General features: G+C 38.2%; 1 protein-coding gene across 1 annotated transcript in view; it reads left to right on the forward strand.

Annotated features, from left to right (window-relative positions):
• Positions 1-214: 214 nt before the first annotated feature.
• LOC136056590 (GTP-binding protein Rit2-like) overlaps positions 215-16,185 on the forward strand; it is a gene marked incomplete at its 5' end in the record, with an annotated part of 82,032 nt that continues 66,061 nt past the window's right edge. The window contains one exon of the mRNA XM_065748878.1: positions 215-406. Coding sequence (XP_065604950.1) covers positions 215-406 — 192 coding nt within the window. The remainder of the gene's footprint in view (positions 407-16,185) is intronic.

Genomic DNA, 16,185 nt, shown 5'->3' on the forward strand with positions numbered 1-16,185 from the left:
ATAAGCAAGCACTGGCATAATAATCTCATCTTCATGAGAAACCTTGGTGGTGCATTATCTAGGGTGATGATCCAACTTTCAGAAAGTATTTTAAAGCAGTAAAACAAGGAATACGAAATTACTGGGAGAAAGAGGAAGTTTTCATCAAGTCTGTTATTTAAAAATAAGTTATTTGGTCTGTCAAATTATTGAGCCTTTTCTTCCAATTTCATAGGCAGAATTCACAGCCATGAGGGACCAATACATGCGAGGTGGAGAAGGCTTCATTATCTGCTACTCCATCACAGACCGTCAATCTTTTCAAGAAGCTGCAGAGTTTAAGGAACTCATTTATCGTGTTCGGCACACCTATGACATCCCCTTGGTGCTCGTGGGAAACAAAACAGATCTTGAAGAGTTCAGACAGGTAAGTGTAAAGCAAGCAAAGGCGGTGACAGAGCTTTTATTTGAGGTAGAGGCACTACAGAAAGAGATATTGGAGATAAGGGGAATGAACTCACCCCTCCCGACGACCGTTAAGGAACGCAGCTGCCTCTCGTTCGAACACTGGCGCACCGGAAGGAAGGGAGCCAGGGAGGAGGGGTGGCAACACACGCAGGCTCTGAGCGTATCTGTGCTCCCGGAAGCACCGCTGAGGGAGAGAGGGGGAGGACCAGTGGACCTGGGCTCCTCCACTCAGGTCACTCAGATGCTCATTCACTGGTTCAGGCTGTGACCAGGCAATTCCACTACAGTAAGCAACTTGATTTGATTTACCCTGGATACTTTAGAGATTTGTCTAGCAGATGTTGTGCCAGTACTACAGTACTGCTCAACAAAAAATGAGGCTTAATCAGAGATATACACATTAGGATTGGTAATAAATTAAGTACTTAGTGGTACATTTAATTGAAACATTATAGATCTTAAAGCATCCTTGGTCAATTACATCCAAATTTTCCTCACTTTTCAGTGAAAAGTAATTTGTCAGTTTTCTTTAGAAGTTATACATATGTCTAGTTTGGAAATAGATTCACTCAAAATCTGGAAAAAAAATAAAACATTTTCTTTGGAAGCTACCAACCATTAAGTCCAGATAGTTTTCATAGAAGTGCTAGATTTAATTAAGGGACTGTTCTCAAACAGGCTGAAAAAAAATCTAATTAAAGTAGCTAAATTCATATAATTATATCTGTGCCTGAAAAGCCAGTGGCTATGTTACCAGAGTTTTCATATGAGATTGGGACATGTAAGACATGGATTCATTTTAGTTTGCATACAGCTATCATTACCCATAATGTAATAAATTTTGTTTGCTTTGAGGTCATTGACCATTTCATTCTCAGAATGCAAAATAAACTTAGCTCACCCTATTTCTTTTGCTTCCTCTCATCTTCCTTTATACCATTTGTATTGATATCTTCATGCACAGACAGTGAGCTGCAGAGATCTTGTATTAAAAATGGCTTGGTTCTAACCTGGTATAGAAAAATTGTCCTTAATCTTAAATAGGTATTTTGAAAGACTACTACCACTAATAATAATAATAATTACAAAAGGGCTTCCTGTACAAAAATCTTAAAAGGCTTTTTAAGCATGCTGCAGTTGCTTTTAAATGACTGGATTCTGTGCAGACATACGTAACAGTTCAATAAAATGGTATTTTTAAAGTTCATTATCATCTATATACTCATAATCCTATTTTCTCTTATCCATTTGTCATTTTTCTTCCTATTTCCTTTTTTCTCTCTCCTACCTAAAGAAAATTCAAAGCAGTATTAAACACAAAATCAGTTTTAGAGCCAGATGAAATATGTTTAATGCTTAGCATACCTTCCCAGATGGAATTCCTCCCTAAACCAGTCTGTGAGAAAATCTTAATGACGACAGTCCATTTACACTTTTGCACTCATCTTGAGACCTCAAAACAACAACAACAGAAAAAAAAAAAAACAAAAAACAATGCATTGTTCAATGTGAAGCACAGTATGTACAGCTCTGAGGTAGTTCATATACCAGCTGAAGAAGGGATGTGAATTCCATTCTTTTGGGAGAGCATGAAATTGATCCTGATTCTAATAAAAACAGCATATAAGTGATTTACATATAAATAAGGTTTTCAAGAGTTTCCTCTCATGTTTTACTGGGCATTTATATTTAATCATTGCCAATGCATTTGAAGATACATGTCTGATTTATATTAAATATATATTAATAGACTTAAGCAGCTCATTATTTCATTGCTGCAACTTGAGGCTGTGCTGTATGTTTAACTAACACAGAAATAAGATGTATGTATTCTTAACTTCTGAATTAAGCAGTACCTAAGTAACTTAAACATGTAGAATGAGAGGAATCTTTTTAAGGTCATGTACTGTAGTCAAGACTCATTTAATACAGCTTGGGTGCTCAACAGCAGTAAACAGCTATCTCTGAGCTGGCATACATCAATGAGCTGACAAAGTATAACATTAATGTATCAGTGACCAAAGAGTGAGGTGTGCAAGTGTAATCAATTCAAGCTATTGAGAAATTTATAATATCCAAATCCAATTACTCAGTCTGGAATTTGACTAGGGCATTAGGACTAATATTGTTGTTTTGCTTCATAACATTTTTATCCAATGAAAATCATTAAAGCTACTGTAATATTATTCATTGTATTTGGAAACATTAAGTTCAACATTCCTTGACATCATTTCCATTTAATGATATTTCCGTAACAATCAGATAGGCTGTAGGAGCTCAGCCAAAGAAGTTTGAAATGAAAACCCCTTTACACTATACTTAATGATGTACGTATCTTGCTTCCAATCTAACAACAGAACTATAAGAATAAAAGTAATCTGAAACTAAAATTTTGTATTAAGAGAAACTCTTCTGAAACTAAAACAACTTTTTTTTTTTTTTTTTGTTATCATACATTGGTGAAATTATTGTTGTCTTCCTGTAATTTTTAATGTCAAGAAATGATTTTGTCTGTACAACTTCATAACAGAAGTTTTAATTTAATCTATATAAAGAGTAAACACTTCCAATTTTCCCAGAAACAACATGAGAGAACAACTGAAAACTAGATGTGGAAGAAAAAATTATAAAACTTATTCCCTGAATGACAGAGTGACTGTGGTTGGAAGGGACCTCTGGGTCCATGTACTCTAGACCAAGCAGAGCCATTCAAAGCAAGGTGTCTAGACTCATGTCATGACAACTATTAACAGTCTCCAAGGTGGAGACCCAGCACTTCTTTGGGCAACTTGAGCCAGTGTTCAGTCACCTGTGAGAGAAAGTATTTCCATCCTGCAGATGGAACCTTCTGCAAGGCAGTTCGTGCCTACTGACTCTTATTTTGAGGCTTTTTTTCAGTGGCTCCCTGCCTATCTCCATCCTGTTGCACCTTCCCTTCAGGTCTTTATAGACTAATGTGTTTACATTTACAAAATTACAAATTACAAAGTTTTGATTTTTCCAACTCTTCTCTAGGCTGAAGAGTTCTAGTTCTCTTAGTTTCTCCTCACAGGACATGCGCACCAGTCCTATGGTATTTTCATAATATATATCCAATCTGGTGTCAAGTGTTCCTCCATCTTCTATTCCCTTCCACCACCCCGCAATTTCATTTGCCCTTTCTAATCTTATTCTGTCTTGAATTTCGAGATCCACTGAGAAAAATGCACACAGATTTTTAAGAAGTTCATCAGGACTCAATCTCTAGAGGTCCCTTCCAACCACTACAATTCTGTGATTATGTGAATTTTTTTAAGTATTACATATACACATTAGCCCATAGATGTTTGATGTAAAAAGTTAAGATCTAAATGTCTGATACTGATTTGATTTCAGTGCCTTTTGACAAAGTCATTAGATTAATAAATACAGGCTTCCTATGTCTCTTACTGTCATTAGTTTTGAAGCACCTAGGATCGGACGATGCAAAGCACGATAGATATTTCCACTTCAGCTTTGTTTTCTGACTTTAACCCAGATGTCTCATAATGATGCTTTAAAACTATATTATGATTAAATATGTACAAATTACATTAATTAATTATTAATCTTAAATACTATAATCAATTGATATTTGAATTCATATCATGCTAAATCTAAGTTCCAGCTTTAAAAAATATTTTATTAACATAAAAATTTAATAATATTGCTGATAGATTATTCAAAACAATTATTCAGAAGGCTCTGCCTGCTGCTCTTTGCAATATATTTTATTTGGGAAAGAACAAAACAAAACAAGATTTTGAACAATGGGCTTCCTTTGAGCTGAAAAGAGCAGATATTTTTTAGCATTTTGAAACTTTCAGTGTAAATGTGAGAGCTGCTTTGGGAACTCTACCTATGTGCATGTGGCATAGCCTTCATGGGAAAGTTCTCTATACATTTTTTTGCTACCTCAGAGGAATAAACTGTGGACTCACTGAAGCCCACAGATAACATGTTGATGGACCTTGAGTCTAAGGTTATGAGGTCAGCTCACACTTCATTCAGATCTTGGCCTCTCTGGGAAACCTGTCATACAGTTGTTATTTTTGTCGGTATAGTCTTGGTCCTGACAAGAATTATGCACTTGTTTACCTTTCCACACATGAGCTATCTTATTGGGTTCAAGCACAAATGCAAGCAGAAGCAGGACTTTTGAAAATCTCTCTCCCTCCCCCTAACGCGTCACTCCCTAATACAAAATCAATAAAAATTCTGTCTTTAACATGAAACAGTATCTTACATGGAACGTTTATTAATTGTATGTACTTACTGTTTACTAATGGCTCATTTTATCTTTTAAGCTTTTATTATTCCTTAATGTAATTCTCCAGTCAGGATTCATACATTCTCATGTTTCAACGCATCTGCCTACAACACTTTCACTTTGATGAGATTTTTCTCTGAAAATTGTTAAAGCAGAAATGACTAATTATCAGATATTGTGAGCATTAACTTCTAGATTCTATTTTGTTTTTGTGTGAATAACTCCTCAGTGTATTTCAGATGTTGCCCTAGTATGCATACTGGTGACTGCCTGAGACACTGGAAATGTAATATCACATTACAGTTTCTTTTGTTTTCAGTTTCCAGTTTATAAAAATGAAACACTGTTTTCATAACACTGTTTTTCATAACAGTCATTCAGTATTCTGAATTACTTACCTTAACATCCTAATGAAGGCTTTTGGTTTTAGTACTAAAACCAATTGTAAACCAGCATGTGTCCTTTACAATAGCTGGTTTTGTTCTTAAAGCTATTTGGATGGAAGAATCTATCTGATAAATATTCTTGTTTCTTATTTACCAGGCTGGTACACTACACAAAAAGTGAAACCTTAAATGCTTCTTCTCAACTTCTGAGCTGCAAAATTAAAGATCAAACATTTTCAACTATTTATTAAGAGTATACATATGAATCAATTTTGGACATGTAAAAGTTTTTATACCCAATTAGTTGGACAGATCATCTGTAAAATCCATGAAAACCTACATGAACTATCATGAACTTTAAACATAATATCATAAATTTTAAACATACTGTTAAATGAGATTTATCTGTCCCTGATTTTTTCTTTCTTTCCTTCCACTACAGAAGGTGGTATGGACAACTAGCTTTCTTGATTTCATATAGCAATATTTGAGTGAGATGAAGCCTAAGAAAACTGCTTTCGGTTGTCTCTTCAGTTCAGATTCTAACCTTGTTCATTCACTGTTGTGACTGTTGCTGCAAACTATAGAACAGATCTAATATAGTAATGTCAGTGGTTTATGGGCTGGTTTGGCCCAGTTCTGTGACTAATGACATGGGGGTCCTACATACCCATGCCCTGGCAAAGGGGGAAAAAGGGAAAGGATAGGGAAGTGAGCCTAAAATCAGAACAGCAGCAATGATCTGAAGAGGAAAAGTAATTTACTAAATAAGGTATTGGAATGCAAAATAACACAATATAATACAATGTAATTGGAAGCAAAGCTGATAAATATAATAAGAAAGAGTGTCCAAAACTGAACACCTTATTCTAAATCTGAAAGCGAGATAGCTAGGGAATCTCCCCTGCTGAGATGACCACAAGACAGTATCTCCAGATTTGCATGCAACTTTATCTTTCCTTCTGGGTGGAAAACAGGAACGCAAAGTCCTCTGGGTTATGTAGTTCTCTTCTGAGAGCCATGTACCCAGACATTCAGCAGTGCATGGACTTGGAGCATTAATTCTTTAACTCCCAATACCTCACGTGATGATATGATGTGGAATACTAATAACTAAAAAGTCATAAAACCATGACAAATAAAAGTCACTCCAATGGTGGTGACCTCTTCTAAAAATCAGCATGAGTTATAATCTCATCATATCCCTGTCAAAGATTCCAGGCCCAATTTGTTCCAGTTCTGTGACCAAATGGGGTAGGGGGAGATCTATGAACCCACACCCTAAGAGAAAGGGGAAGAGAGAAAAGGGAAATGTAGGGAGATAGGGCTAAAAACAAACCAGTTGCAGCAAGCTGAGGGAAAAAAACCAAAACTAATATACTAAGTAAGATAGCAGAATGCAAAATTATACAAGGTAATAGGAATTGAAGCTAATAAATCAAATAAATAAGAGAGAGAGTGTCCAAAACCAAAGGCCTTACTCTACTGCTGAAGGCAAAAAACCTAGGGAGCACACACCACAGAGATAAGCAGTAGAAGAAGGGGCAGTCTTGTGACTTACAAGCAGTTTTGTATTTTTCTCTGAACAGAAAATGGAAATGGAACAGTGAAAACCTCTGGGAAATGTAGTTATTCTCTTCTGTGAAAGGTACACTGGACATAATGACAACTCATGGAACTGGAGCATTAACTCTTTAACTCCCAGTGCACTACATTAAGTATTGAGTGGATTATCGATAACAGAAATCATAAAAGCACAGCAACCTCAAATGTAATCTGTCAGCTTTACCCTAGCGATTTTTTGACTGACAACAAAAACTACAGTAGAATCTTGAACAAAGACTGTACAAGGAACAATATGGCAGAGCAGATGAAGCATTCCAAAAGTATTTATTTGAATACTACATTGAAATTTTAGATAAATTCATTCATCCACCTTGATATCATCTTAGAAGTATATTTGTAACTATAGTAAATGAAGTTGCTGTGATATTTGAAAATTTTCTAATATAATAGAACAGTCAATATCACTTTATACTTTACTAAAAGTATGTATCTGAATTCTAACATGCTCCCCTGAGGCAGTCATTCCTTTATTATTAATTGATTCTTATTTTTTCAAAATTTCTTTCATATTTTTTACTATCCTGAGAAATCTTCTCTATCTTACATAAATCTTTGAGTATTAAATCTCACCCCCTCAAAATCTGTGTCCTTTTCTGTTCCAATGAAGATGTAGATTCTTGGAAGAAAATTCTATTAATATTACCTGTCATGGTTTTATGATTTTTGTTATATTATTGATATTCCACATCATAACATCATGTGGTGTATTGGGAGTTGGAGAGTTGATGCTATAGCTGCATGGATCATCGATGGTTCTTGGTGTACCAGTCTCAAAAGAGGAAGAACTGCATTCCCCAGAGTATTGTGCAGTGCTTTGTATTCTTACATGTTTCCGCCCAGAGGGAAAGATAAAAACTGTCTGTGATCATGGGCCATCTCTTCTCTGTGGGATTGACTCAGCAGTGGGTGTTTGTTGCAGCCGTCCGCCTTCAGCATTAGCGTAAGGCCTTCATTTTATTGGACACTCTCTCTTGCTCATTTTTATTCATTAGCTTCAATTCAAATTATATTGTATTATATTGTGTTATTTTGCTTTCTGATATCTTATTTAGTAAATAAGCTTTCCTCCAAAGATCTTTGCTGCTGTTTTGCTCCTAGGCCCATCTCCCTTCCCCTTCCCCGGGGTGTGGGCCCATGGTCCCCTGCCTCAGTTGTCATGGTACAGGGCCAAACCGTCCCACAGACCGCTGACATTATCCCTCCTGTATCTAGCAAACACTCACATATATATCATTTATTTCTTTTTTTGATTGCAATAACTTATATCTAAAGACAAAAAGGAAAGAAGGCATTTGGGCAGAATTCGGAAGGAAGGAAATTGAAATGAAGGGAGGGAGGGAGGGAGGAGGGGAGGAAGGGAGGGAGGCAGGAACTTGGAAGGAGGAACTTGGAAGGAAGGAACTCTAAAGGAAGGAGGAAGGGAGGGAGGAGGAAGGGAGGAAGGAGTGAGGGAGGGAGGGAGGTATGAGAAAGGGAGGGAGGGAGCGAGGTATGAGAAAGGGAGGGAGGGAGGGAGGGAGGAAGGGAGGAGGGAGGGTGGAAGGGAGGGTGGAAGGGAAGGAGGGTGGAAGGGAGGAAGGGAGGAACTTGGAAGGAAGGAACTCAGAAGGAAGGAAGGAAGGAACTCAGAAGGAACTCGGAAGGAAGGAAGGAAGGAACTCGGAAGGAACTCGGAAGGAAGGAAGGAAGGAACTCGGAAGGAACTCGGAAGGAAGGAACTCGGAAGGAAGGAACTCGGAAGGAAGGAAGGAAGGAAGGAACTCGGAAGGAAGGAACTCGGAAGGAACTCGGAAGGAACTCGGAAGGAACTCGGAAGGAAGGAAGGAAGGAAGGAAGGAAGGAAGGAAGGAAGGAACTCGGAAGGAAGGAAGGAAGGAAGGAAGGAAGGAAGGAAGGAAGGAACTCGGAAGGAAGGAAGGAAGGAAGGAAGGAAGGAAGGAAGGAAGGAAGGAAGGAAGGAAGGAAGGAAGGAAGGAAGGAAGGAAGGAAGGAGGAAGGAAGGAAGGAAGGAAGGAAGGAAGGAAGGAAGGAAGGAAGGAAGGAAGGAAGGAAGGAAGGAAGGAAGGAAGGAAGGAAGGAAGGAAGGAAGGAAGGAAGGAAGGAAGGAAGGAAGGGAAGGAAGGAAGGAAGGAAGGAAGGAAGGAAGGAAGGAAGGAAGGAAGGAAGGAAGGAAGGAAGGAAGGAAGGAAGGAAGGAAGGAAGGAAGGAAGGAAGGAAGGAAGGAAGGAAGGAAGGAAGGAAGGAAGGAAGGAAGGAAGGAAGGAAGGAAGGAAGGAAGGAAGGAAGGAAGGATGGAAGGAAGGAAGGAAGGAAGGAAGGAAGGAAGGAAGGAAGGAAGGAAGGAAGGAAGGAAGGAGGAAGGAAGGAAGGAAGGAAGGAAGGAAGGAAGGAAGGAAGGAAGGAAGGAAGGAACCGAAGGAAGGAAGGAAGGAAGGAAGGAAGGAAGGAAGGAAGGAAGGAAGGAAGGAAGGAAGGAAGGAAGGAAGGAAGAAGGAAGGAAGGAAGGAAGGAAGGAAGGAAGGAAGGAAGGAAGGAAGGAAGGAAGGAAGGAAGGAAGAAGGAAGGAAGGAAGGAAGAAGGTAGGAAGGAAGGAAGGAAGAAGGAAGGAAGGAAGGAAGGAAGGAAGGAAGGAATCGGAAGGAAGGAAGGAAGGAAGGAAGGAAGGAAGGAAGGAAGGAAGGAAGGAAGGAAGGAAGGAAGGAAGAAGGAAGGAAGGAAGGAAGGAAGGAAGGAAGGAAGGAAGGAAGGAAGGAAGGAAGGAAGGAAGGAAGGAAGGAAGGAAGGAAGGAAGGAAGGAAGGAAGGAAGGAAGGAAGGAAGGAACTCGGAAGGAAGGAAGGAAGGAAGGAAGGAAGGAAGGAAGGAAGGAAGGAAGGAAGGAAGGAAGGAAGGAAGGAAGGAAGGAAGGAAGGAAGGAAGGAAGGAAGGAAGGAAGGAAGGAAGGAAGGAAGGAAGGAAGGAAGGAAGGAAGGAAGGAAGGAAGGAAGGAAGGAACTCGGAAGGAGGAAGGAAGGAAGGAAGGAAGGAAGGAAGGAAGGAAGGAAGGAAGGAAGGAAGGAAGGAAGGAAGGAAGGAAGGAAGGAAGGAAGGAAGGAAGGAAGGAACTCGGAAGAAGGAAGGAAGGAAGGAAGGAAGGAAGGAAGGAAGGAAGGAAGGAAGGAAGGAAGGAAGGAAGGAAGGAAGGAAGGAAGGAAGGAAAGGAAGGAAGGAAGGAAGGAAGGAAGGAAGGAAGGAAGGAAGGAAGGAAGGAAGGAAGGAAGGAAGGAAGGAAGGAAGGAGAGGAAGGAAGGAAGGAAGGAAGGAAGGAACTCGGAAGGAACTCGGAAGGAAGGAAGGAAGGAACTCGGAAGGAAGGAAGGAAGGAAGGAAGGAAGGAAGGAAGGAAGGAACTCGGAAGGAAGGAAGGAAGGAAGGAAGGAAGGAAGGAAGGAAGGAAGGAAGGAAGGAAGGAAGGAAGGGAAGGAAGGAAGGAAGGAAGGAAGGAAGGAAGGAAGGAAGGAAGGAAGGAAGGAAGGAAGGAAGGAAGGAAGGAAGGAAGGAAGGAAGGAAGGAAGGAAGGAAGGAAGGAAGGAAGGAAGGAAGGAAGGAAGGAAGGAACTCGGAAGGAAGGAACTCGGAAGGAAGGAAGGAAGGAAGGAAGGAAGGAACTCGGAAGGAAGGAAGGAAGGAAGGAAGGAAGGAAGGAAGGAAGGAAGGAAGGAAGGAAGGAGGGAAGGGAGGAGGGAAGAGGGAGGGAAGGGAGGAGGGAAGGGAGAAGGGAAGGAGGAAGGAAGAGACATTTCTCATTTTTTCTCATTTTTTCTAAGTCACAGGGAAAAGGGATAACAAAAGGAAATGAATGCAATCCTTACTCTGGTTTTTGTTTTGGTCCAGGGACCAAGAACTTGACTACAAAATTGTTTTATTATTTTTCAGCTTATTTGCTGTATTGCCTTATCTGCAACTATTCCTCTTGCTCACCACACATAAGCCAGGTGTGATCTTGTTTTGATTCAGACAAGAAAGGGGCATGAACATAAGCATCAAGCAGTTCTAATTGGGGCACAATTTTGCCTCTCCACCATTCATGCCTGAAACAGTGTGACCTCTCATCTCAAGATTTATCCTCTCATTTTCTCTATGGGGGCACATATACATGTAAGAGATTGGCATCCAATGGGAAAACATCTTTTTTATGTACATGGTGCTATTTTTACAGAGGCCGAAACCTTGATTTTGCTCAACTCATATATTATTTACTAAAAACCCATTTCAGGAAGCATATGCTTAATTAGAGCGAAACTAATGCACGTTCTTCGAGTTAATTTGCACTTGAGCAAAGATGCTATTCTGAAATTGAGACAGTAATGAGCAACTTTGTAAAAATGAAAGTCCCTTGGCAAAGTAACAGATTAATACAGGAGGCAAGCTTAACTAAGTGCATCACTCATATGAAAATGTGAATATTTCATAGTAAGCATAGTTTCTTGTGTGTTTCTGCAGTAGTATATCAAATTATTTGAAGAATAAAATTTGCCAGAGTTTAGTTACAGATCATTTTGTTGTCACAACTAATAAAAGCATTATCTAGTAACCCATATTATTATTATTATTCTTTAAGACTTACTTGTTTGTTTGTTTGGTCATACTGTTATATAATGCTATAATAGGATGGAAAGTACTGTGATAATAGTGGGGTGGCAAAGCATTTGGCTACAGCAATTGTACAGCCCAAATGCAGCATCCATGAAAATAAAGGGAAAATGCTTCTTGTCTTTCGAAGGCATCAGGGTAGGCAGGGATCTTCAGCAAAAGATGCCCCCTGCCTCTTCAGCCAACCCTTAAATGAGGTCGGGGGAAGGGGTAAATCCTGGCTTTTCTGGCTACTCATGTATATTGCAAACATCTGAGATCCCCTGGGTTGGCCTTGCCTTCTCATCAGATGCTCACTCACTGCTTGCTGGCTATGACTTGGCATTTCTGGTAAATGTTATTTTTCTGTTTGTTTGTTTTATATAGATGTTGGCAGTTTTTTTTGTTTGTTTGTTTGTTTTTTTGTGTTTTTTTCCCAGAAGAAATTTGAAAGTTAGAATATGTTGCTGTCCAAATCAACTTGAATAAGAATAGTAGCATATTAACTTCACACATAGTGATAATGTTAAAGCTGTTCAGTCGTGACAAAAAAAATAATAAATCTTAAAGATGTCTTACCCAAACAAAGCCACTTAAAAAACAAACAAACAAACAAACAAACAAAACTAATTATAGAAGGAAAAAATCTTGTCCTATATCTATTCTGTAAACATTCAATATCTTTCTAATCAGTAGTGATATTTCTGATAAATTTATATTAAAACCACATCACTATAATTGTAGCTCAAGATATTAACTGCTAGAATTCAGGTTTCTGTATTTCAGTCACTAACTATATTAATCACATATTTTTACTGAAGAGGACTGCAGACTTTATCTGGATGTATGGGGATCATAGAATCAACAAGGTTGGTATAGACCTACAAGGTCATCCACTTTAACCATTCACCTATCTCCAATATTTCCCACTAAACCACGTCCCTCAGTACAACATATAAGTGCTTCTTGAACACCTCCAGAGACAGTGACTCCACCACCTCCCTGGGCAGCCCTTTCCAGTGCCTGATCACACTCTTGGAGAAGTATTTCCTAAGGTCCAAACTGAATCTCACCTGGCACAACTTGAGTCCATTCTTTCTAGACCTATTGTAAGTTATATGAGAGAAGAGGCTGACTCCCCACCTCACCACAACCTCCTTTATTAGGTAGTTATATAGAGAGATAAAGTCTCCCCTGAGCCTCCTCTCCTCCAGACTGAACAATCCCAGATCCTTCAGACACCCCTTCTAAGGCTCCAGACTCTTCAGTAGCATTGTTGCACTTCTCTGAACAAGCTCCAGGCCTTGATGTCTTTATTTATTTATTTTACAATCATATATCTATAGAATAACCCAAGTAGAATGGGATAGACAAGCATAATCAAATCTAACTTTTCTCTCCACACTAAACCAGCAAAAATTCAAGCAATATTTCTGACAGCCTTATTCAAATTCTCTGTGGTGTTCAGCAGCCTAGGGCTGTGCTCATTGCACTCAGAAGCCTGTTCCATGCCCACCACTCTCTGGTGCAGAATCTTTTCCTAACCCCTATCAGATTAAATCCTGGGACAGCTCCAAGCCAATCATTCAGGCCATGTCACTGCCATCAGAGAGCAAGGATTAGTGTCAGCTTCTCTGCTCCCAGGGAGGAGCTGTAGACTGCTATGAAGTCTCTCTCTGGCCCTTCCTTCTGTAGACTGAACAAAGCAAATGACTTCGTATATATGACTCCTCATATATTTCACTGCCTAGATCCACCTCCATCTTTATAGTCTTTCCTTAGACATCTGTGTTTTTATATTGTTTTGCTCAAACCTGTACCCAGTACTCCAATTGAGACTGCACAGTGCACAACAGTACAATCCTTTCCACTGCTCGCCCAACAGTGCTGGGTCTGATGTTTTCCCAGGTTACAGTTGGCCCTTTGGGCTATCTGGACACACTTCTGGCTCAGATCCAGCTTGCTGTCATTCATAACCCGCAGAGTCTTTTCTGTGGAATTGCTCCCCATCTTCTTGTCCCCCAGTCTGTACATATGACCAAGGTTACTTCATCTCAGGTTGAGAATGTGGAACTTGTTCTTGATCTTCACGCGACTGGTGATTGCCCAGCCCTCTAATTTGTCAAAACCTCTCAAGCAGGCCTCTATAACCTCAAGGAAGTCAGCAGTTCCCTCCTTATTTATTATCATATGCAAACTTACCTATATTGCATTTATGTACTATGTCCAGAGAATTGAGAGCTGTTACCTCAGAGATACTTAGTTCTAGACCATGGAAACTACAAAGAAAACAGCAAAAAGCATAATGCTTCTGGAAAAATCTCTTTCCATTTTAATCCCATTTTCACACCCATTTGAACTAATATTCATGATTTCATTGGTGATTTCCTTTGGCTCAAGGAAGACAGGTGATGCCATAAATTCTTTTGCGGATTACGGAACTCCCAAACTCAGAATGGAGAGAGAACATGAAATTATTTGTTGTGAGCATCTGTAAGGGGGAAGAAAAACGAAATGGGAGAGTTTTAGAGAGATGAGTCTGCAAGCCTGAAGATACTTTGGGAAACAAACATCAGGCAGGATTTTAGACATGGTTATGATTGCAAAGAAAATATTTCTTTAGCTTCTGAATGATCATGGTATAAGATTTTAAAAGTATTTAATGTTACCACACTTCTACATTATTGCACTAAATATTTAACTGCTGCATATGATGTTATTCCTCTTTCTAGAGTTTTACGCATCATTTGATAAATTCAAGTCTGTGAGGAGGAGAAAGTGAAAGTTGGAGAGAGTTCGCATAGCTCATTAATTACTGTTTTCCTTTTCTGAAAATCATATGTTTCAGTCCTGTGCATTTAATTGGAAAGGAATCAATGCCAGAAGATTGTGTGCAAGAATAATTTCTTGATGAACAGTGTCTGCATATCTTAGTAGAAATGCAAGGATATCAGTTGCATTTTGCTCTTTAAAATCTGTGGAAGCGAGTATGAAGCCATGGTGAGTGTGGTAAAAGTGCCACTGTACTCAATTCTGAAAGTTTTCTCTAATTTTTAGCAATTGAAGTGAAAATGGATGTAGAAAGTACAGAATTTCCATCTCTGCTAGTGCTCCATATTAGGTATAGTCAGTTTTTCTGAACACACTCGAAAAATCTCTATCCATGTCACTTTACTGAAGGCAGAAAGGGTGCCTTAGATGCCAAATTAGCATCATTTATGTCCTGTAAATTAACCACACAGACACACACACAAAAGAAAAAACAAAAACAAACTGCTTTTACTGATTTTGAAGCCATAGAACATAAAAAAGTGTTATATTTATCCTGATTGCCTGACATTTTCAGTATGGAACAGTCATAAAAGAATAATTTAATTTCTTTTTATGGAACACTGGTTAAATGGCCAAAAGTAAAAGAGAACATGTTTAATAAAAATTACCATAAAAATATCATGAAGAACACCATAGAATAGTTTTGCGTTTTAGTTTTTGTTTTAATTCTCCCTTCCCACTTAAAGGATTAAAATTACACTAAACATATGCAATGTATGGAAATTATCTTTATTTTTGTAATTAGTGAGTTCCTGAACCTTCTGAATAGAATGTCTACTTATCTCTTGAAGATCATTCTAGTACAGCAAAACAGGGTCAAAATGTTTATTTTTCTTCAAAAATTAAAAGAAGAAAGCTTCATAATATATAATTGTCTGACAGGAAAAAAATGGAAGAAATTGTATGAATACTCTGATATTTAGACTGAAAGTTAATAATTATACATATTTCCAAGGGAAATTTACTACTAAACTATTACTAATTAGGGTAGTAAGCATTTAGAGAGAGGTCCTTAAAGACATAATACATTAAAATATTTTAAGTTTTCTTCTTCTAGATACAATCCAGTTCAACTGATAATTTAGGTCATCTTCATTTTTCTGTATCAATTAGAGTGTTTCCTGCAAGTGTATAATCTTTTTTTCTTCTTGTTTCTGATTCTCATGGAAATTCTTTCTTAACTCTGAAAAGAGGTAAAAGAGAATATTACTGACTATCTCTATATCTATGATTTTATAGTGATGAATAATATGCCAAAATAAAGGGATTTTGTGATATCTGTATTCTGAACAATCACTGAAAAGACTGAGAATGCTGAATTATCTTGGAATGATGGAAATATAGGGTCCTAAAACAGAAAGATGAGATTATTACGTTAATTTTAGTAAATTATTTATATTGGAATGAGAATGATGGTTATTGAAGATCTGTAGTCTCAATATAAACTTCCTAAAGTCTGGAACTAAGACATGAGATGTGAGGGAGGCTCTAGCAGGCTATTCAAATTCAGTACTTGGACAGCTTACTAAAAATCCCAGAAATTAGAGGTTTTAGAAATAGCTGATAATATGAGTGGTAAAAAGCCATCAGGAACAGATGGTATTCACCCAAGAGTTCTAAAAGAATTCAGGTATAAAATTGCTTAACTATTAACTTAAAATTGTGTTGGCACTGGGGAAATGTAAGATAATAGCTTCAGAACAGACCAGGGATCTACAAACCAATAAATCTGGCTTTTGCCGAGCAAATAGTTATCTGCCCTAAGGAAGAACAAAAATATCAAGTATATGAATTAGATTTTTTTTACAGGAAAAACGCTTTCACAAAATGTTTATAATTCTTTGATTAAGTTAACAAAGAGGGATGCAGATCCAATTACTATATTTTCCTAAATTTTCTAAGACTTTTGTGAATATAATTAAAGACAACATGTAATATGTTAGCAAGTGTCAACAAGAAAATAAACAAAAGCAGGAAAGGTTGAACAAAAAAAAAT

This window comes from Cyrtonyx montezumae, unplaced genomic scaffold (genome assembly GCF_038088225.1).
Source record: "Cyrtonyx montezumae isolate F1298 unplaced genomic scaffold, pur_monq_1.0 scaffold_54, whole genome shotgun sequence".
NCBI classification, from domain to species: Eukaryota; Metazoa; Chordata; class Aves; order Galliformes; family Odontophoridae; genus Cyrtonyx; species Cyrtonyx montezumae.